The 22584-nt window shown below is 41.2% G+C and overlaps 1 protein-coding gene across 1 annotated transcript; it reads left to right on the top strand.

The window, feature by feature from the left end:
• The first annotated feature begins 24 nt into the window (after nucleotides 1–24).
• prss12 (serine protease 12) lies at nucleotides 25–21059 on the top strand. Its single transcript, XM_056367420.1, has 13 exons — nucleotides 25–505; nucleotides 1804–1942; nucleotides 2946–3118; nucleotides 3292–3439; nucleotides 4065–4243; nucleotides 5096–5237; nucleotides 5361–5581; nucleotides 8879–9020; nucleotides 11817–12022; nucleotides 12712–12790; nucleotides 13463–13585; nucleotides 16749–17044; nucleotides 19214–21059. Exons 1-13 carry the CDS (start codon nucleotides 184–186, stop codon nucleotides 19534–19536), a joined length of 2493 nt encoding a protein of 830 aa, XP_056223395.1. The 5' UTR covers nucleotides 25–183; the 3' UTR covers nucleotides 19537–21059.
• Nucleotides 21060–22584: the final 1525 nt, after the last annotated feature.

The raw sequence follows: 22584 nt of genomic DNA, 5'->3' as shown, positions 1-22584 counted from the left end.
TTCGTTAGGGGGCTGCCTGTCCGACGCACATAGGACTTTCATTGATCCTCGTTGTTCCTTTCTCGGTTCTCACTCTCGTCCCACAGCAGGGCGATGAGGCTGACTGGAAACCGTCTCCTCAGCTGATGATAGAAGCTACTGAAATCTCTCCCGTCATCGACTGCTTACAGTCAGAGACCTAACATGAATTTGGCATTTCTTGCTCTAACAGTCGCGATTAGCGGCTGCTGTTATTCCAGCAGCGTGCCTTCATTCATCCTGCCGTTCACCGACTGCGTCCAGAGCCGTGGGAAAGACGGTTTTTACCGGGGAGCGATAGACGTCACCGAGTCCGGCGCCCGGTGCATGAACTGGACCGAGGTGGCCGGCTTCAAGGAGCGCTACCCGGGCAAAGGAATAGGAGAGCACAACCACTGTCGCAACCCGGACGGCAGGATCCGACCCTGGTGCTTTTTCAAGAACCACAGAGGCAGAGTGGACTGGGGGTACTGCGACTGTAAACAAGGTAAACACGCAGGCCTATTGACCAGCAGCAATATTGTATTTTTGTAGGGATTCATAATCTTAGAATCTGTGGAATGTGAGGAAAACATAATAAGCCTGGTATAAGCTGAAATCCCAGAACGAATTTGTTGCTAATATAATCATTCAGCCACATACAGTTGCATGTTATCTACGCTGTATCCATTTTCATTTGGGCTGATGAGGAGCAGAGAACTGTGCAGCGGTGTGCATTTGTGTCAACAATTACTTAGCTCAAATTTTGTTCAACTCAGGAGGCCCATAATCCAGTAATTAGACAAGACACACCTTCAGTGTCCCAGGTGTGACTGTGTGTGCAGTTGGCAAGTCGAAGCACATTTACTGTGTAATGAGTGCGCAGGTGTGTGGCAATAACAGTGTAAGCGATTTGACAGCATGATTAAAGTGAGTAGGCTAAATAATATCTCTCTTTTCATATTAAAATAGTTCGACATGAGGAACATGACATTGTTAAGACCCACCAAATACACATGGGCTTGAACTACTAAGTGTTGCTAATATGAAGAACTGGAGACAAAGTGGGTCCTACATCTTCGGACTGATGAGAGAGAGAGACAGAGGGTGGTGAAAGGAATAGAGTGTGGGATTTCCATCTGGCACAAGACAGGCAGGGCCTGGTATTTTTAGTCTTGGAGTGTGTTGGCACAGCACTGGTAAATTATCTTCTGGTAATTTATACTTTGAATTGACATTCTTTGATCCAGTTTATAAAGATATTTGGACAACAACATGCCTTTAGGAAGTGACACAATCTGTGTTTGTGTTCGTCTGTGTTTATCACCTTTTTTAAAAGAAGATAGCCACACATGAGATATTCTCCCTAATGCAAGTTATGATATGACATAAATATCCACCTGTACATATGTTTGTTTGTTTGTTTGTTTGTGTGTGTGTGTGTGTGTGTGTGTGTGTGTGTGTGTGTGTGTGTCAGGATGGGCTTGCACCCTTAAAACTCCTCAAATAGATTCACAAAAATCAGTCAGGTTATCCAAGCGACAAACAACATTATTTACATGAATTTCCCCTAGGGGATTAATAAAGTATCTATCTATGTGTCTATCTAGGTCTGGGAAACATCTTCAAAACACAGTTCTAAATCCTATTTTGATCCTAGAATCAAAATATTGAAATCAATGATACAATCATTTGTATGGCAGATAGGAACTGGGCATTATAGCAATACTCTCCCCCACCACCCTTTTTAATATGTGCTGTATTTTTTATATACCTATTGTTCTCCCACCCTTTTCTCCATCCTAGGCTCTGTGCGTCTGCAAGGAGGTCGCTCCAAGCTAGATGGCAGGGTGGAAGTCTATCTGGGAGGAGTGTGGGGGTCTGTCTGTGGCGATGACTGGGGGGACGAAGACGCTGCAGTGGTTTGCAGACAGCTGGGCAAAGGGTGAGAGAGCACACTTGCGCACACATGTGCTCAGATATGCACTATATGGTGCTCTCTGTCTGCCTCTCCCTCTCACACACGTATTCCGACACATGCGCAACTACCATCGCCGTCTACCGTATAAAGTGTAAAAGTGTATAAAGTGGAAAATTGCTGGGAATGTATGAGAGTTTCACAACACATACACATTTGTGTATTCTGTTCTCTTCACAGCCTTTGTACCTTTCTTGAGTTGCCCTTGCATTCCAACCCCCCCATTCCCCAGTGGTATTTAAATACCTTTAGTGCTCAGCTATTTACCTTGTTACCAGCTCTCTCTCTTTCTTTCTCTCTCTCTCTCTCTCTCTCTCTCTCTCTCTCTCTCCCCCTCACACACTATAACTATGAGATGCTGTCATGCTAGAAGAGCCACTGATTTGCTGGGAGCCTGTGGACAGATCATACATATCGAAAGTGTTCATAAGTCGGGGTGTTGCCTGATTTCCCTGGAGAACAGAGACTCTCTGTGCACTTACTACACATGTTGACACTAACAACAGCGATGGCACGCACACTGACATAAACGCATGTCTGTGTGTGCATATTCACACAGGAGTCAATGAATCTCCACAGCGGAAAGGAAAGAGGGCAAATGTCAGCCATATGTCAGCTGGAATCGTTGGTGATGACTTTCACGCGGCCAGTTACTGAAAGCTGTTGGGTGTAAAACTGCTGACCGTATTGGCCCCTGAATAGCAGAGCATGAACATACAGATGGCTCAACGTTACTGCTGCCAGGCTAATATGGCTGACTGAATTTTTTGCTCTGAGATGGGCTGCTCTGTATTAACTTAGATAAAATAAGTACCATGCGACAGTTATTAAAAATCGTTTTTAAACATCTTAACATCTCGTATCAGATTGGACTGGGTTTGCTGTTTGATGTCAGTTGTCTGACCAAATCAAAAGTATTTCAAATTAATAAAACAAACTTGTCTGCTTATTAATCCCCTTCCCCTTCCAGGACCTCAGGTCGTGCACGTGCAGTTTCCCTGTTTCGTCCAGGCATGGCCAAACTCCATTGGAGGGCGGTCCATTGCCAGGGAGAAGAGCCAGACCTCCTCCAGTGTCCCAAGGCTACCTGGAATGGAGGGGAGTGCTCTCTAGTTGCAGCCGTTACCTGCACCCAACAGCAAGGTAGGCCCACTGAATGGGGAATCACAGGTCTGTTATAGACAGACAGAGATTTGCATGAATCTAATGACATTTTATTACTGTACAAACAGGTGTCCCCAGTATATATGTTAAAATGAAAAAAGTTCCCACATTTAGTAGATAATGTGTAAATGTGTGTGTTTGTGCTTGTGCAGTGGTGTCGCTCCCTATACGGCTGGTGGGAGGTCAGTCAGGGTCGGAGGGCACAGTTGAGGTCTTCCATGCAGGGCAGTGGGGTTCCATATGTGACGACCAATGGGATGACAGTGACGCAGAGGTGGTTTGTCGACAGCTGGGACTGAGGTGAAGGGGCACACGCACCACGCACGCACACACACACACACGCACACACAGATATTAATGTTTGTATTCACATTCATTCAAACCAATAATTACCATAAAGGAAGTACATTGTGAGTATGAGAAAGTGGGGAAAAAACATGACAAAAAGATAGAGTAGGAAGCTGAGATGCGTAAATGTGGGTGTCCAGTTGTCTGTCTGTCTCTCTGTCTCCAAAAGTATGAGAAGTATTCTTTCCATTTGGACACACAGAGAGAGAGGAGCGAGCAGTAAAGAACATCTGGGGGTCAGATAGTGAATCAGGCTCATTGTTCCTGCATGAATTCTAGCACCACAGAGATATGCATATTTAGCAACACTACACTCTCTGCAAATGTTCGTGTGTGCATTTTTGGTGTATGCCACTGTTGGTGTTGCAATGTTTACATATGCAGGGATGTGCATGGCAAACAAAATTTTCAATAATAGATTTGAAAAACAATAGGTTTATTCCATTCAATTTTCAAATAAAACAACTACAGCATCCTACACCCTGCAATCTGTAAGTCAGTACATCTGTTTTTCATCATATAAGTATTACTGCGAACCAAACCTTCTATTCTTCTGTGCCTTGTCTTCTCTTTGTAGCGGTGTAGCAAAGGCATGGGGCCAGGCATATTTTGGCAAGGGTTCGGGCCGCGTGTGGCTGGATGAGGTGCGTTGCACAGGCAATGAGCTCACGCTGGAGCAGTGTCCAAAAAGTGCATGGGGGGAACACAACTGTCTGCACACTGAGGATGCAGGAGTATCCTGCAACCCTCTTATAGGTAGGCCAACACTTCCCAGCATCAGTATTCCATAACAGTCACAAAAACATGCAAGTGAAATGCACGTATATTTTACATATAGAGATATGGAAGGCCTTCCCGGAATTCCTCCCTTATCATGGTGGAGTGGTTTGCATGTACCCATTGCACCCTCCGGCTTTGCTGCTGCAGACAATAGGGCTTTCACAAAGCAGACATTTTGACCAGTCAAACACAGGTGTAACTGATAACATTAATAATGGCTGCATTCCATTTAAGTTAGTTGCTGTTGTTGTGTTTACTGGTACACCTAAATGGAACAGGTCTTTCATTAGCATCATCAGTTACATGTGTTAATTTCCTGTCAAAATATCTGCTTTGAGAAAGGTAGGGCAAATTGGTTTCAAGTGAGAAGAAATGCCAGAATGCCACTATCTCCACATGAGCTCCACCCTGGAACCTGTGAAGCATTGGAAGGCTGCTTTTTGATGACTGCATACTGGAAATATAGAGTTCAACTATTGATCAGCCTGTGCAAACAATGGGAGACAGGTTCTGTGTAGTTTCACCACAAACAAGAATAGCAGTCTAGTGTGTTGTCAGGCGACCAATGTGAAAAGGCAGAAGTCTTAGAGTTGAACTGTGGGTACAGAAACAGGCATAGTAGTTTTCTGAATAATTACAAATCAGTTACAATCATTTAAAACATGCAAGGCCGTAAGAAAATTTGCTAGCTTTAATTTAAAAAAAGAAAATGCTGGTTTAATGCAGATGGAAAGCTTTGAAAATAAAATACACACGTATCTTCATGAGCGAGGACATTACCTAACTCTCTGTCTGTCTGTCTGTCTGTCTGTCTGTCTGTATCTCCAGACGGTGCTGTTAGGTTGGTAGGGGGTATTGGGAGCCACGAGGGACGTTTAGAAGTCTTCTACCGTGGTCAGTGGGGGACAGTGTGTGATGACGGCTGGACAGACTCTAACACACAAGTAGTGTGTCAACAGCTTGGTTACAGGTAATGTGAAGTGTGCACGCCGCCAGACAGGCACATACACATACACACTTATTTCTTATTTATAAGTCACATTACAGCCTAACTGTTTGTGTGTGGATGTGCATGTACATGTCTGCCTTGCAGGTTAGGCGAGACTCTGCTCTCTGAAGGGCTCGACATCACCCCAGTCCCACGCTTTGGGGTGGGGTCAGGTCCCATTCTTTTGGATGATGTGAGCTGCACAGGGAAAGAGCCTAGCCTATTGCTGTGCAACAGGAGGGAGTGGCTCAGTCATGACTGCACACACCATGAAGATGTTAATATCGCATGCAGCCCTGAGCGCAATGGAGAGAATCTTCCAACTAGTAAGACAGAATCTTATCTTATTGTAAGACCTACTTGAAAGGTTGCAGATAACACAGAAACCACAAATGGGTGAGAGAGGTCCCATAGCACATGGTTTAAAATACTGGTACCCATCATTTATTTTAGTCCATATTAAGACTTTTGATATTATTTGATATTTTTTAACTGGGCATCTGTGCTGCTGTTTTAGATTGGTTTCACTCCTAGCTATCTCTCATTGCTGAATACAAATCATCCAGTCACTTTGCTTCATGGGGTGCCTCAGGGTTCAGTCCTCAAACATGCTGTGTTTTCAATTTTTATGAGCAGATTTTACCAAGATTTCTCTTTTGATTCCACCGACCTCAGTTTACATACAGTACCTTGAAGTTGAAAATGTTGATGTCTGAAAAGTTATTGTAGTTAATTCCAATAAATCTGAAATCATTATCATAGGTCCGAGTTGATCTCTCGCTAGAATCTCATCTCTTATTGGTTTACTGTTGTCCAATATTATCGCACACATATTACCAGTAGTACTACTTACTGACGCTGTCATTTTGACCTGTTTAAGACAATGTCGTCTTCATAAGATTTAATTACGTGAGGATGCCCAATTTCTTTCAAGAGCCAACAGAAGAGTGCATAAAACCGTTACTTAAGCATCTCGACACTGTTTGCACTCGCATTTCAGAGCTGACTTTGTTGTGAGTTTTAATCACTTTTCCAGCCCATATGGGATTAGCTCCAGACTACTACTGACCTTTCAACCCCATATTAGCTGAGTCCCGCCTCCGATCCTCTGGCAGTTCCTTTTAGGCCTTTAGATGGAGAATATAAACTATCAGGCTTCGCCATCTGGGCCCCTTGACTCTGGAATGACTAACTGTATTACATCAGGCAAACAACTTCTTCATGTTATGCTAAATCTTAATAACACTTTATTTTAGACTTACTTACTGTTTTATTTCTGATTGTTCTTTCTATTCATTTGTTAGTAATATTTTATTTCACCTCTGTTTGGGCTGTGTATTTAGCCAATTAGCAATATGTATTTTTTTATTTTGTAAAGTGCTTTATAAGAATGAGAATTTATCGTTGTCATTATTATTATTATTAGAAAAGTTCGTAGTAGTGTTATTAGTTAGATTAAATGTCATTGATTTAATCTAACCCAGAGGAAGCCCCGCTTTGCACAAGTTCTTTACAGGCACAGAGGAGCAAGAAAGCAAATGATGAAAATCTCTATGTAATTTCCGTCACTTCATAAAACCAGCTGATCTGAAATCTGTTTCTACGATCTCTGCCAAAGAGAACCTGCAGTCAATTAGATCTCATCTTTCTTAGAAAAGGAAATCCTTCTCCAAGAGACGGATAGAGGGTGATGTAAGTCATGTTAACTCTAATAGGCACAGCTGTCGGTTGGATTGTCCTGTCTTAATAACTGGGTCGCTTGTAAATTCATCATGATTATATGGACCTACTGCAACAAACTGAAGTAAATCTCCCTCATGCCACTCTTCTTCCCTGTTACTAACTACAAAATCGTGAATACCAGGCATCAGTGGGCTAACATGTTGTCACACCATCACATAACACATGACTGGCATTTCTCCAAAACTGCATTTTTATATGACAAGACAGGTATGGGTTGAGTGGTGTTAATACCACTGACAGAGGGAGGAAGGGTTGAATGCTAGCACCATTTATCAAGCTTATGTCTATAGCCTCCAGACACCAATAAAGATGTGTAAGGATAGAGCTGGATGGTACCAGTTGTGTCGCAGATTTCGCAGCAAACATGTTCAATTTCTCTGCCATTTGTTTTGAAGCTGAAGTTAACAGATATAAGCTTGATAAGTCACAGAAAGGATACATCATGCTTTTTATATACTAAGTGATGTAAGTTTAGAGGAGTGTGGCTGTTTTGGGCGGAGAGCACATACTGCAGACCGAAATAAATCTTTCATTTTTTTTGGTTTAGGTAGATTATATTGTTTGGCAAAAGCCTGAGGGACACTCTCACCCCACAAACACCCACTAGAGAATGATGTCATTACTACATAGCATTTGTATGTTTGTGTGTGTTAGTTTGTGTGCACATTGTGTGCTTCCATTTGAGTGTTTATGTGAGTGTGTAAATCCCCCCTTTCCCCCCCCGTAACATGCCACAGGCAGATTGGTCTGTGTTGTTTTTGGAGAAGGAGCAAAAGCAGATAAGCCAGGCTGTGCTTTGAACTCTCTCCCTCTCTTTCACTCTCTGTTGTCAGGGACTGTCACATTAGGCTTGTGTCAGAACAGTAATGTAATGTGTGTGTTTTGACAGAAGGAAAAAAAACGAAAACAATTTGTGTTTCTAAGAACACGGATAAAGATGAGCATTTCCTCGATAGCAGACAGAGTAAGAGGTAAACATTCCCACAATTAACTCCACTTAACTCAATCTTCCCCTCCTGCAGTTCTTATGTCCCACACACAATGTTTGAATGTGGCATGTCACTCAACTCAGCCGCAGAAAATGATTTCAGGCTTAACTAACTTGTTGCTGATTTATTCTAGGATTCCTGCTTACGTGAAACATTTCACCTAACAACCAGTCAACAGAGAGGATACTCAATAGCTTAAAGATGTAACTTTAAACAAATTTGGTCATTCTTAAAACCCCTCTCTGTCTTTGGCAGCTTAAGCAAAGGCAAATAAAGACACAGATTGACCTGACACTTGGCAAGAGTGTAACCTGATCCCGAAAACATCCACACGTGGAAAAGACATTAGTATTAACTTAAACAAGATCAGTGTGTGTGCGTGTGTGTGTTTGCATGTAAAGGTATCTGTGTGCAGACAAACGATGATGGATTGTTCAGACTGATTTGATTATCATCGTGAGTTGAATACCACTTGACAAAGAGCAAGGAAGGCACCGTGTGAAAAACAGAGCCAATGAAAATAAATGAGCTTTTCATAGTGATAGGAGTCTTAACAATTTCTCCCCTCTGGACACACAAGTGGTTACGCGCATGAAAACTCACAGGTGTTGCAGCTACTTCCTTTGCAGAAAACATGAGCACACATGCCCCATTCACCAGACAAGTTAGCCTGCAGGATCAGGTTTGTTAGGGAATGTGTGTGTGTAGCATCTTCAAGTAATTCTAGACTTAAAGGTTTTTGGTTAACTACAGAGAGAAATAAATCTGTGGCACTAAGGTGTGTCTGTGCATTGTCGGTCTAAATTTTGTGTGTTTGTGTGTGTGTGTGTGTGTGTGTGTGTGTGTGTGTGTGTGTGTGTGTTTGTTTGTGTGTGTGTGTGTGATCTTCAGGTCTGCCAGTAAGGCTTGTGGGAGGAGAGAGCCCAAGGGAAGGCCGGGTGGAGCTGTATCTGTCAGGTCTGTGGGGGACAGTGTGCGATGATGGGTGGACTGACCGTGATGCAGAAGTGGTGTGTCGACAGCTGGGATACAGGTATGTATGTATGTATGTATGTATGTATGTATGTATGTATGAATGTGCATGTGTGTTGGAGCAGTCTCTTTGACAGACTTGCTTTTCTGGGTAACATGCTGAAAACATTGATGCATTGATGACTTCCATGGAGTATGTGCAGGATGAAATTTTTGCTCCCCTCATGAGCAGACAAAGCTGTTGGAAGTGGCTCATTCCACACACACCCTTGTTTTTTGTCCAACTAACAGTCCAACAACCTAAAGATACTCAGTTTACTGTCATGAGAGGCAGCCGATATTCACTTTTGAGAAAGTGGTACCAATGAATTTTTGGCATTTTTCATCCAGAAATTACAGAAATGATTAACCAATAAAATAGCTGACCTATTAATTAATAGACTAATTGTTTCAGCTCTTGTGTATTTACATATTTTCTTGGAGTCTGTTACAAATCTTTTCTTCTTATCCTTTCCTTTTCAACACGTCAGGATGTTGGAATGGAGGTAAAATTTTGGAAAAAAAAAATCTCAGTACTATTGAAATGTGATCGCTCTATACATTATATTCACTTGAGTGACTCCAGACTGCCAGCTCCATGTGCAAAATCAATCACCACTTCGACTTGGCATCTGTCTTACAATCCCCTCCGTCCTTCTCTGTCTGTCTTTCATCTGTCCATCTTTCGGTCCTTCTCTGTTTCCACTTTGCACTTCATCACACACGTCTTGAGTTTCGGGTTAATCTACAGTAAAATAGCAATGTTTCATTAATTAATCTTTAAAAATTGTTGAGCACAAGTTCCTGAGCACTTTGTATGAGCCTCTGGTGTACTGCCAACTACTTTTAATAGAGGGTTTAGCTGTGCCCTTTTCACAGAGCCAAGATAAACATCCAATTAAAGGGCAGGCCAATTGTGCAAAAGACACATTCACAGTGACAGACATGTCGAGGCGAAGCAAACTACCTCATCTCACCCTCTCTGTGTCCCATTATGTTTTCCCTCTGAGACATTGTCCCGTTTTCCAAAACAATGGCTATGAGATGGCGAGGGAAAACTGTACCGTAACAAACTGCCTTCATTTTCTCGCTCATCACTCCTCGGCAAGGGATACTCATCCCATAGCCACCCAATTTCTCTGACACATCTGTTTGTAGATGAAAGCCACATCTGGAGCGCATAAGCGTGAGAGAGAGGCGAAGCGTGGTGGAGGCGTGTAAAAGCCATGTTAGGATCATCATTGTGTCTCACACAGGGTGTGATGAGAGCTCATTACATACACAGCAGGTCCCTAAGGGTTGGAGGTTGCTCTGGTGATGAGAAAATATATATACTGCATATATGTCTGCATACACACACACACACACTTTCACGGAAATTATATTCAGTGTCAGACAGTTAGACAGAAACAGAAGAACTCAAAATTTCACACACAAACACGGACACACTGAGTGCAAAATATAACTGGGCAACAATTTAATGCTAATGGTCTAAATGAACATGTGAAGTGAAGGTTGTACGACTATTTCATACTTCACCTCCAAGTAACCATTTATAATAGCTTAAAAAAAATAATAAGTAAAATTAAATTGAAGGTAGAGAGAACTTTTTAGTCCACCTCCAGTCGTTTGTTATGTTGTTTCCACAGTGCTGCACCATGAGCAAATGTATTCAGAACCTGTAATGTCAGCACACTTGTGTGTCTGTTACAGAGCTGGCACAGCAAGAGATGGTTCTTAGCTCGAAGACATGTTGGAAACTCTTTTTTCCAAAAAGCACCTGTGCCTGCCCCTCTTTATTCAACCCCATTCACCTTGGCTTTCCATTTCTCCGTCGCAATATTTAAAACTGATCCACCAACAAAAATATCCTTTGAAAAGTAGGTATCCAAAAAGTTACAGATTATTCACGGTAAATGGGCAGCACATGAAACATGATGCCTGCAAACATGCCTGGCTTCAATTTCTACCTGGAGCCGTTAGTATCCAAAGCAGACTGCTTTGCATTTGCACAAAGGTTGGAGGTTCACCCTCTGCATGCTAAGTACAGCTCAGGGAGCTATTGGAGACACAGATACAACACTAGATGTCTCAATAAGAGACATGAGATTCCCTATGGATGAGCGGGGATACAAGACCTGCTATCAACCAAACCTCAGGGACGCAACATGAGATCCTCACTCTCTGTTATCTATCAATCTTAATTAAAATCACAGTTACAACATACACAACCAGCACCTACCGGCCTCTGTGTGTTAGCTGTGTGCTAATTAAAGTCAGAGGTGAGATGGTCATACAAATACGGTTGTTATCAGATGGTAACAGTGGTGTGACCTGGCTCGCGTCACAGCCTGAGAATGTCAAACCATAACATCTACACTCACATGTCATCAATGCCTATATGCTTGCGCACACACAAGATGAAACAGTCAAACATTCAACTCTTGAATATTTTTGATTTGTGAAATGATTAAAGGCTATTTATCTCGCTTTCTAATACTTTATCATCAAAGTAGTTGAAAATTTAAGACAGAATGACACGTCGAAATCCAACAAAACAAAAATATATAATTAAATCTGGCCTACACATCCTACACATTCATAATCAGACTCTAGAAAAACAATGCACAGGGGGCAGATTACTCCACTCGGAGCATCTTGTTTTGAGAAGTGCTATATCAGAAATAAATCGCAACACATACTTACATAATTACATGACCTTATTTTTAGACACTTCTTTTTCAGTTTAATGTCATTTAGAAGGCGATGGTAATAATGAAACGTCGGTGTCTGTCTCGTATCTGTGTGTCCTCTTCAGTGGCTCGGCGAAGGCCCGTGTGATGGCGTACTTCGGGGAAGGGACAGGACCCATCCATGTGGACAACGTGAAGTGCAGCGGCGAGGAGCGTTCGTTAGCTGACTGCATCAAACAGGCGCCCGGCACACATAACTGTCGCCACAGTGAGGATGCTGGGGTCATCTGTGACTATGGTGACTCACAGCCCAGCTACAAAGAGGTCAAAGGTCAGTCAGTTAGTCAGGACTGTTTTACTTCATGTTGCTTTCAAAACAAGTGGCGCTTCTGTGACTTATTGGGAGCATTAAGGTAACGTGTTTAGCAAACAGTTCCAATATGTCGTATACACAGAAGAAATAATGAGGAACAAATGTCTAACGAAAAGTCAACAGGTGATATTTTGAAAGGAAAGCAAGGAGGACTTCAGTGAGTACGTGTGTGTGTGTGTGGGTGTGTATATATATATATCCAGATGGTAAAATGGTAAGAGCTATGTTATTGCTTCACCCTGTCTGTCACACATCAAGGCAGACTCGCATGATGCTATCTGTTACCTGCACATGCACTATACTGTGGAAAGTCTACCCAGTGCAGGAAGGTGTTTTGCCTCTTCAGTGTGATAAATGACATCCTCCGAAAATGAACTTAAGCTATGTTTATAGATTTTAACATACATACATACATACATACACACACACACACACACACGCTACGCAAAATGATCTGATTTAATTTTCTTTATTTCAGGTTCATATATAGTAGTAAAGGATGAATTTCAAACATTATTATGTTTTCAGTCAGTCTAAATATTTAATAAGAGCAACATCTGAGACTAAATGTATGGTTTAACAATCATCACCATCCCACATACTCACATATACACACATCCAAGTGGCTCCTCTTTTGTCTCTGTCAGATCCTGTCAACTCAATTTGCGGTCTGCGGCTCATACACACTCGCCAGCGCCGGATCATAGGAGGAGAAAACTCTCTGAGGTAAGCTGGAAGGGACAGGAGGGATTAATTACAGCACAGAGAAATCCTGCCAGAGACATATAGAGTAAAGAATTTTGGACACATTTTCCAGTCAACGTCTTAGATAGAAAACAGCTGATCTGAAGCTACGAGCAAAGAAATGTCCAGCATGTCTGTACATGCTTGCAAATGTTTTTCATACTCGGTATTGTGTGTGTGTTTGTTTGTGTGTGTGTATGTGTGTTTGTGTGTTTCTGTGTGTGTGTGTGTGTGTGTGTGTACAGTGTCTAGATGGCTTCCCATAAGTTTGCACTTCACGTAACAGCAAGTAAACTAATTCTGCTAGATATTCTAATGATTAATGTCCTCTAAAAAATCTCATAAATCATATTCTGATAGAATATGCACATTGTTGCTATGTTGGCTGTTTAAGGCTCTTTTTTTTCCCAAATCAAGGTGAAATAACTACATGTGCTGACTTTACAGTTAAGTGTCATTCCTTTTTTAGCAATTTGCTCCTCTTAAAATGCTGTAGTGTGGATTTTATGTCTGTTTTTACATCTTAAGTTATTTGTGCCTTTTCCTAATTGCTTCTGTGTGTTTATGTGTGCGTGTGTGTGTGTGTGTGTGTGTGTGTGTGTGTGTGTGTGTGTGTGTGTGTGTGCATGCTTGGCCGTGTGTTCATGTCCATAGAGGTGGATGGCCATGGCAGGCCGCGATTCGTTTGCGAGGCTCTCGAGGAGATGGGAGATTGGTGTGTGGAGCGACTCTCATTGACTCCTGCTGGGTCCTTACCTCGGCACACTGCTTCAAGAGGTCAAACACACACACACACCCACATCCACTCACACTCATGCATATATACACAAGCACATCCGCTATGTGAATTGTGCGCTTGCGCTTATCTTTATTTGTGGAAATGAGGTTGTGCGTATACATACATTTGCAGACAGACTTATAAATGTTGTTGTTTGAACTCGACCCAAACTCAACTACATCCGCCACACAATTTCCTCATTTCCTCAATATATTCAAATCTGACAGAAGCCTGAGAACCTCAACAAAGTGAGCTGTAATCAATGGTGGTTTGGCTGTGTTTGTGGTGCAGGTGGTGGTGGGGGGGCAGCCAGAGTTACTTCATGTTCACTACATCTGGTCTGGGGGGCCTCCACATGGCGCCACAAGCTTGATATCCATCACCTAATGCATACAGCAGAGAGGGGCAGCGGAAAGACTGAAGCAAGACAGAAAATGAATAGACCAGAGAGAGACTTCTGTGTAGGGCTTAGAAAGTTGAGGGTTGAGACGGCACTAACCATAGGGTCTGCATTTAATACTTTTACAGTACATCAAGGTTGTCAGACTGAATTGTAAGGGCAATATCTTTTGGTTGTGTTACCAGGTTCCAGTGTTTGGGTTTGGTAGGAAAACCAGAACTCTGTGTTGGCCCCTGCAGCTCCACCACTGTAAATCCTGATGTTTCCACATTAAAGAGATAGACATTATTTGCAAAATCCTTTCCAGTTCCATTTCTTAAACCATTCCCAGGCCCAATTCCCTGTCAGAGTTGTACTCCTTATAAAGTTACCTCTACTCTTCCATGTGACTTTTCCATCCTCTACTTTAAAGTGGCACACACAGGAAGCACACAGCTGTGCTGCTGAAATCAAGACTTCTTGGCTTGATTAGTGTAAACAGTTGACCACCAGTGTATTCACAGACTGAAATGATGATTTTGACTCTGACGATCTACGAACAGTGTCACTTAAAAAGTGTACAGTATCAATCAATCAATCAAACTTCATTTATATAGCACTTTTCATACAGTGCTTCACTGATGACTGATGCTCGGGATTATAGTTGCCAAAACTGTCTTTAACAGATAGACAAAAGAAAATAAATCATAGAGTAATATAAATAAAGTAATTATATGTTAGTGTGTTCTTGATGACAGAGGTTCATGCTCACCTACTGTCTCAGGCTGAAATCCTGATGATATGCCAGACAATCCTACCATAGTAACACTCTGCTGTCTGCTGTAAATTGGCACCGCACTTCTACCTAGTATAACAGTTACTTACTGGTGAACAAAAGTGCATACCTAAAAAGCACACATAGGAAACGACAGAACGTATTAAAGATATTTTTAGCTTTACTCTTGTTATCATAAACAGTGTAAGCTGACAAGAAAGGTCACACCCTACCAAGTGCTTACCTCACCTGCATGATCACATATCCGTCCTCCGTGCTCCAAGATGTGAGCTTCAGCTATGGCAGCTTTGAAAAGTAATTTGCTGCATGCAAGTCAGAGACCAAGATAGGGACTTCCGACTTCACAGTGTCATTTTTCATGTATGGTAACGAAAATAGAGTGTGACACACACACACACACATACACATACACACTTACACACACAGTAAGTAACAAATACCCATGCACATATTGTATTATGCTAATACAATACACAAAAAATACCTCAACCAGTTGGCTTCTGCACTACTGCCTGTACTAATTTGCATAGATAATTTTATAATGTCATGTCAAGGTACAATTACCAAATGTAACTAACACGGTCATATTACCTGATCCCTTACACTTCCATTACTGATTAGTGGGTTCATAAAAATTGACCTCAGGTCAGTGGTCACATGTCGTCAACATATTAAACCTATTTATACCTTGTAGCTGAACAGCTGGGGGCTTGCCAGCAGTAATATAACTCCAGCACATTTTAACTGCTTTTAGCAACAACAATAATGTGTGAAAGGTAACTCAGGTGTCACATTCAAGATCTTTTCCATGGCTTAAGGACAGGATCAAGCCTGTTAGTTTTCTACCAATCCTCATTAGCTTTGTGCGGACATGGTGAGTTAGTGTAGATCAAAACGTGTGCCTGTGTGTGTGTGTGTACTGTACATAGATGACTGGTCAGCACTGTCTCTGCTCTGCCAGGAACGCTGTGGCATTCCCACGTCAGGAGATCTTTCCGGAAACGCTCTACCAGTTGTAACTGGACACACAGACTTGGCTCAGTGGCAGGGCCTCCCTCTCTCACTCTTCTCTTCTTCCTCCTATTCCATCCCTCCCTCTACCTTGCTCCTGTCTCTGTCCCTGCCTTACACTCCTCCATTTCAAAAAGGCCAAACATCTCCAACAAGTAAACAGAAAGTGTAGAAAACACTTCATTATGTCAGCCTATGAGTCAGCTAAATGCATAAACACAGAGACAATGACAAATTTACTGTTATCATTCCTGCCTTCTCATTCTTGTGTCCAGGTTTTCATGTGTTTAGCCCCTAGAAGTGTGAAATCCTTTCTTAGCTATAATTTATAGTGAATTGATAGAATGTATAAAAGCATTAAAGAATGTTGCGGGGGGTGGATAGGAGGCACAGTGGAGAAAAAAAGACCACATGGCTGATCAGTTACTTGAGAAAAGCTTTCAGGACGGACTGTCTGACTAAGAACATAAAATATTCATAAGCATCAACACAGACACAAAAGGAAATACAAGATTGAGCAAAAATCAACAAGAAAACTCGGGAAAAAATAGTCAAATGAAAATACCAACTGATTACTGAAGAAAGCCTGAAAGACTGAAAAAACCTATCACCCTTCATAATAAGGCAACCCCATGAAACCCCTGCCCCATGCTGTGCTGTGTCTAAGTAAGGGTTACGCTTCAAATATCAAAAATATTGCTGAGATAATAACACTATGAAGCCTTAAACATTTAGAAATAAGGTTTTAATGTATTCTACTAATCATATGCATCTAGTGCAGATTTTATGTGTGCTCAGCGTAACACACTTGTACTTTTTCCAGCTCTACATAATCTACTGCTGAGGTAACCACTGCCAGAGCTCGTAATTTTATTGTTCATGGTTTATGTATTAGCAGTGGGATTGCTTATATACACACACACACCCTCTTTCTCTAGTGGCCTCTCTCAATTCTTCCCTCCATTTCTCTCTGCAGGTATGGAAACAGCACCAAGCAGTATAAAGTCAGAGTGGGTGACTACCACTCCCTAGTCCCTGAGGAATACGAAGAGGAGTATGGCGTTGATCAAATTGTCCTCCATCCAAGCTACCACTCTCATAGCAACGACTACGACCTGGCCCTGGTTCGTCTGTCACCGGGGGCAGTGGGCCAGGTGCCGGGAGAGTGTGTGTCATTCAGCCGTCATGTCCTTCCCGCCTGTCTGCCCGTGAGGAAAGAGAGAGTGCTCAAACAAGCCAGCAACTGTCACATTACCGGCTGGGGTGACACAGGTGGGTGTGTGTGTGTGTGTGTGTGTGTGTGTGTGTGTGTGTGTGAGTGTGGAGAGAGGGGGGCTGTATACGGAGGCCTTGAGGTGCAAAACATAACATAATATCACAACACAAAATGAATAAATGCAGAATGATTTTAACATGTCGGGCCTTCACACCTTTAAATTCCCTTAAATAAAGGGCAATACAGAAACAAATGATGATTTAAAAGACAGATATATGATGATTTGTTGACTGGACTATTTACACCTTTTCCATCAGTTTAATGTTAATTAACAGTTTTTACCAATATGTTCCATGACTGGGGATATTTTTCATGATGTTCAATTTGTCCTGGGCCAGTCAGGCTTCAGTCAATGCAGACTGAATAAAGTCCATCAAATAAAATGAAAAATAAAGATTGTTTTTTAAAAATCATAACTATAATAAATAATGAGATAAAATCAGGTGTCTGAAAGTGTAAAAACACTTGACAATCAATAAACCTTGCAGTAGTGTAAATCAGTAGGGTAATGAAGTAAAAAAGTAAATAATATCACCCTGGGTCTATTTGTGGTGATGTGAACTGTACATTTTGACAGACAATGAAACAGTCACACGCCATAACCACTATATAATTCCTGTCATATGTAACTCATTTTGTACGTGAACTGAAAATTGCAGATAAAATAGAAGAGAATCCTCCACCCGTGATTACACTTGTTTGAGTTCATGCTCTGCATCTGTCCATAGACTCGCCTGCGTTCACAGACACACATCTGTTAGTGATCTTTAAATTACATACTGATGTCATTAATCATAGCAACATAGTCACAAAGGGCTACGAAAGGTCACAGTACACACTTAATGCAGAAACATGCGCTCCCTACTGAGGGCTGTGTGTCTTTTCTGCCGTAATATCAGTGGAATCCATGTGGGATGAAATCTGTTTTCGTGGGTGGGAGAGAGTGTTTTTATTAGTTTACTTAAGCGCGGTGACAACACAGACTGTTTACAGGGTCTGATGTTGGGTAAAGGCTGTTTGACTTGAGGATAAATGTCTGCTTTGCACAGCTGTTTGCACTTGGCTATCTGCCACTTTGATATCAAACACACGCACATGCAAGCAAATTTTACACATGCATGCCACTGCTAAGCTGCCATGGATAGTAAATAACACTGTGTGGTCATGGAGAGAGTCAGGGGAAGGAAAAAAAAAAAACACCACCGTGGAGGCTTGAGTTCAGTTTTCAGCAGCGGCTCTCTCCAGCTTGGTTGCATGTTCCTGCAAACACAACTGGCAGTGCTCATGAGTGGAAAACCATGGAAGCATCATGTCCTTGTCACTACTGGTTAGTAGTTTGAATATTTTGGCCACAGGGTGAAGCTCCTTGTTTAAAAAAAGCATCCGGCTGCAGTGTGTATATCAGAGGACGCAAACTGCTGTTTACAACCTCCCCAGGCCAAGTAAGCATACAGAGAAAGTATTTCTTTAAGAGACACAGAAAAAGATATGGAATGAGAAAATGATTTCTCTTATGCTCTGCCAGAAACCTTGAAATTGATTTATCTCTAAATTAGAGCCCATTAATGCCTGAAGAACGTCAGAGAGCCTTTGGTAAGAATGTGATAAATAAGCTCGAGTCAAGTGGAGTCTGCTGACCACTGGCAAGGCAGACTTTAGAACAAAACAGGTCATGCCCATGTGGAAAGCTGCGTGCTTCACATCCACAAATCTCACGACAATTTGAAAACAGTATAAAAATTGAAACAAAATTCGGTGCCAGTCCAGGGAGTACTGTAGATGTAGATGTAGATTTTTCACTGAATAATTGAACATTTTGATCAGATGGTGGCGCTATATGAGAAGTCAGAGGATCACTAAAATTATTACAATTTATGGACTCTAAATAGCTGCATAAAATTTTATTATGGCAATTCATCCAGCACTTGTGGAGACATTTCAATCTGCTAGCATAGATAAAAGACAAATATTCAATGACTGAAAGGCAGCAGACACTATAAAGGTCAGCAGAAAAAAATAAGATTTGAGGCTTCTGCCACTTGAACCATTGCCATTCCCTCTGGTCTTCACTTCCAGTATCTGACCTTGACACTAATAAACACAGATGCTCACACACACTCTTCCAAACCTCTCACATTAAACTCTAACCTCTTCATTTCTCTCAGGTCGCTCATACTCCAAGACCCTTCAGCAGGCCCCCCTCTCCCTGCTGCCCCGCCGCCACTGCCAGCAGCATTTCCACGGCGCCTTCACGAGCCGCATGCTCTGCGCCGGCAGCATCCAGTCGGACAGGCGTGTGGACAGTTGCCGTGGTGACAGTGGAGGTCCGCTGGTGTGCGAGCGTCCGGGAGGGGGTTGGGTGGTTTATGGGGTCACGTCCTGGGGTCATGCCTGCAGGACACAACAGTCGCCTGGTGTCTACACCAAAGTCTCTGCCTTCAGCTCCTGGATACGCAAAGTCATCGGACATGATGAGAAAAAAAGGTGAAAGGAGAACATCAAACTGAAACAGCTGACCTCTCGATCAGAATGAATGACTCTCGAGACTCACTCGATTGGTCAGGTGACAGCTGATACGACATTATCAGTCATGAATAATTGATGTCATGATGTTATGGCCTGATTATCCAGTGATGTAAGTTATAACTTGACTTTCAAATGGAGAGGAAAAGAAGGCAACGCTGGGCTTTTTTTATTTTGGAGAGAGGAGGGCATATATTTTCTCTCATCTAAGTCATTAGCACTTATTTTAATGATTTAATATTCTCATGAGCTGCAAGATTTTGGATGGTATTAAATCTCAACTCAAGAATATGCCGTAACTTAAATATCTTTTTGTTATTACTTGCGACATTGCATACCACACTATAATGCTTTGTTCTGTTTTCTTCCCCCATGTTTTCTTTTCTTGCTTTTGTTACAAAGTTTTATTGTAATTTATGATATAAATTATGTGAGTATAAATGTCGATAAGGGACCATGTACACACAATATACAAGCATGCCCTCATGCATACACAGTAAGTTATGGCATGGCATGAATTTGCAGACTTGCACGAAGAACTCTCATTAGGTACTTAAAGCATGATATTCAGTGCTTTTGCGTTTAGCACACCAGTCATATTGGCCATATTTGCCAAAGTGAATTACGTCTTTAAACCTCACTTCCATCTTGATATGTAAAGTTTCTCCATTGTGCTCTTTGTTTTTCCTTTGTGTAAAAAGCAGATTTCAGGTCTTAGTAATGACTCGGGCATTTATCATTTGTATCCAATCAGTATTTGTCCTTGTCTCAGTGCTGCTTAATGTTTGCAGAGAAAGGAACAGACTAAAGTGTTTCTGAGTCAAATCACAAAACAGTGTTTCTAAGCGTTGATGTGTTATATTGACAATTTCGTGTTCTTTTATCCTGGTGGGATAGTTGAGTGTCGTCATGGTTTTGATGACACTGAGGGAAGACAATCTGGTACACTTGAAAAACAAAAACAGACACTACACTGCCTTCTCGTTTTGGGTGTTTACTGACTGTGTGTTATGTTTTAATGTACTGTAACATTTCTTCATAAACTAAGGTTTTGTAAAAAAAAAAAAAAAGAAAAGTCTGAGTGTATTGTGTTTAATCAGAAACTTTAAATACTTGAGTGACAGTGACCATAATCTGTTTAGGTCTGAGTGGTTGTGACAACGTTTTCTGTCATTCCCACGAAGCCTGAAAGTTGAACATCAGTTGGAACAACAGAGTTCTTTCAGGGTTTTTTTTTTTTTCTGACCGCAAACTGTCAAAGTGAGCACCACCATGTCAGACAATGTGTATGCACACACACCCACACACAGTGTCGCTGGTATGTCACACAGTGTCTACAGGAATGGCACCCATTTTCTGACTTGTCCTCATTTACAAGTTAAACACGTGTTGAGTTAACGTGCATTATTCAAGGACTGGGACCAACTGTTCCAGTGAGAAGCTGCATGGATTCTTGGCAACACAAATAAAAATATGTCCAGAACTTGGTACTTTTTGTTTGTTTTTAATCTTGAAGTGCTCCACAAATATGTTAAGTGGAATTATTAAATTTTCGAAAGCTTATTTTTTTATGTAATTGTGGTATAGTTTGGTTTCTTCATAAGACAAATAGTCTTGTCAGTACATATATTGTGTTTTTGTATCTAACAGAAGAGCTGGTTTTCCCATGATGCAGAGCAGCTGGAGCCGTCTCCAAATGTTATTTTCCTTTGAATGATTATGATAAATTGTATTTACTTCTCATCTACTTAAAAAGCTTAGGATTAAAAAAAAACTTTTCTACTGAAATAATTTTTAAAGACACAGTGAAAACAACTGTAAGTTCTTATTTGCTGTCAAATACATTTGAAAACTAAATCGCATTGTCCACAATATATCAAGATTTAGTTTCAAAGGTTGTTGACATCCATCATATAAAAGAATGGAGTTGTCTGGCCTAGGACGCAGAGATTGATGTGATTCCTGCCCTGGCTCTGCTTTTTAGAGGATCTTTTCCTCGATTTTTGAAATGTTTAATTTATGAGCAATTTATGGGACATGCTGAAAACAAAATGTCATCATACATTATCACCGAACCTGCCCTCTGCCTCTGCTAGAGCCTAATAGAGTTATACAATAGTTTTTGATCAATGATCTCATGTGTGTCAACCAGACTCGACCGTTCCACAATGGTCGTTATGTAAAGGTATTTTGCACACAGATGAACACAGAGGCAGATAGTTTGTTGAAATAATGAGCCCAGAAGGCTCCACATGCTGCAGTTGGGTGTTTATGGGAGTAAATATGCAACACTATCATAATCTATTTTGTTTTACATTTGTTAAATGAAGAACTGCTCTCAGCTACAACATACTGTAGTTGTCCTTATTGTCTGAAAGCACCACCCTGTGGTCATTATCACACATTGCAAAACAGACATTGGAACTATTTTTTTTCTATGGTAAATATAGAAAATCACAACTTTTCATATATTCAGTGTACAGTGTACAGACACTAAGCTAAATCATTATTAAACATTAAAAATTTTCACTAGTCATAGGGGTTTTCTTTTATTCCTAGGCCTAGGATAAATCATACAAAATGAAACATAAAATATGAAAAAATAAAGTGATAGAACAATTAAAACACAAATATAAATGAACACGTGGTTGAACTGAATGTAAGTTTTCATTGAATTTCTCTGTAGACTGAATATAGAAACCTTTTCCTTTTTTCTAATTTTTTGGTTCCTGTCTTGGCTTTGATGTTACATGTCATCAATGTACTGTTATAATGCCTGATTATTTTATTTTTCAAAACAATTTTTACTTTTACTGATCAAAATCAAAATATTGTGCATAACCATTCAAGTAAAATGATAAATAGAGGAACCAGGCAGCTTTTTTTTCCTTTCACTTTTTGTTATTCCCACTGAACCTCTAGCTTTACAGAAGCACTAATGAGTTTATATTAGATGTCACCAGGGGTGGTGCAGAAACAGAAGGTCTCATTATACATGGATAATTTCTTTCTA

The sequence above is a fragment of the Seriola aureovittata genome, chromosome 3, assembly GCF_021018895.1.
Source record: "Seriola aureovittata isolate HTS-2021-v1 ecotype China chromosome 3, ASM2101889v1, whole genome shotgun sequence".
Classification (NCBI taxonomy): domain Eukaryota; kingdom Metazoa; phylum Chordata; class Actinopteri; order Carangiformes; family Carangidae; genus Seriola; species Seriola aureovittata.
The sequence above is the reverse complement of the archived record's forward strand: the minus strand, read 5'-3'. Positions and strand labels throughout refer to the sequence as shown.

Excerpts from the sequence above, each read along its gene's own strand:
- prss12 (XM_056367420.1), top strand. The coding sequence starts at position 184 with ATGAATTTGGCATTTCTTGCTCTAACAGTCGCGATTAGCGGCTGCTGT. Across the intron at positions 3,119-3,291 it reads TACCTGCACCCAACAGCAAG|TGGTGTCGCTCCCTATACGG; the intron begins GTAGGCCCACTG and ends GTGCTTGTGCAG. Across the intron at positions 5,238-5,360 it reads TGTCAACAGCTTGGTTACAG|GTTAGGCGAGACTCTGCTCT; the intron begins GTAATGTGAAGT and ends TCTGCCTTGCAG.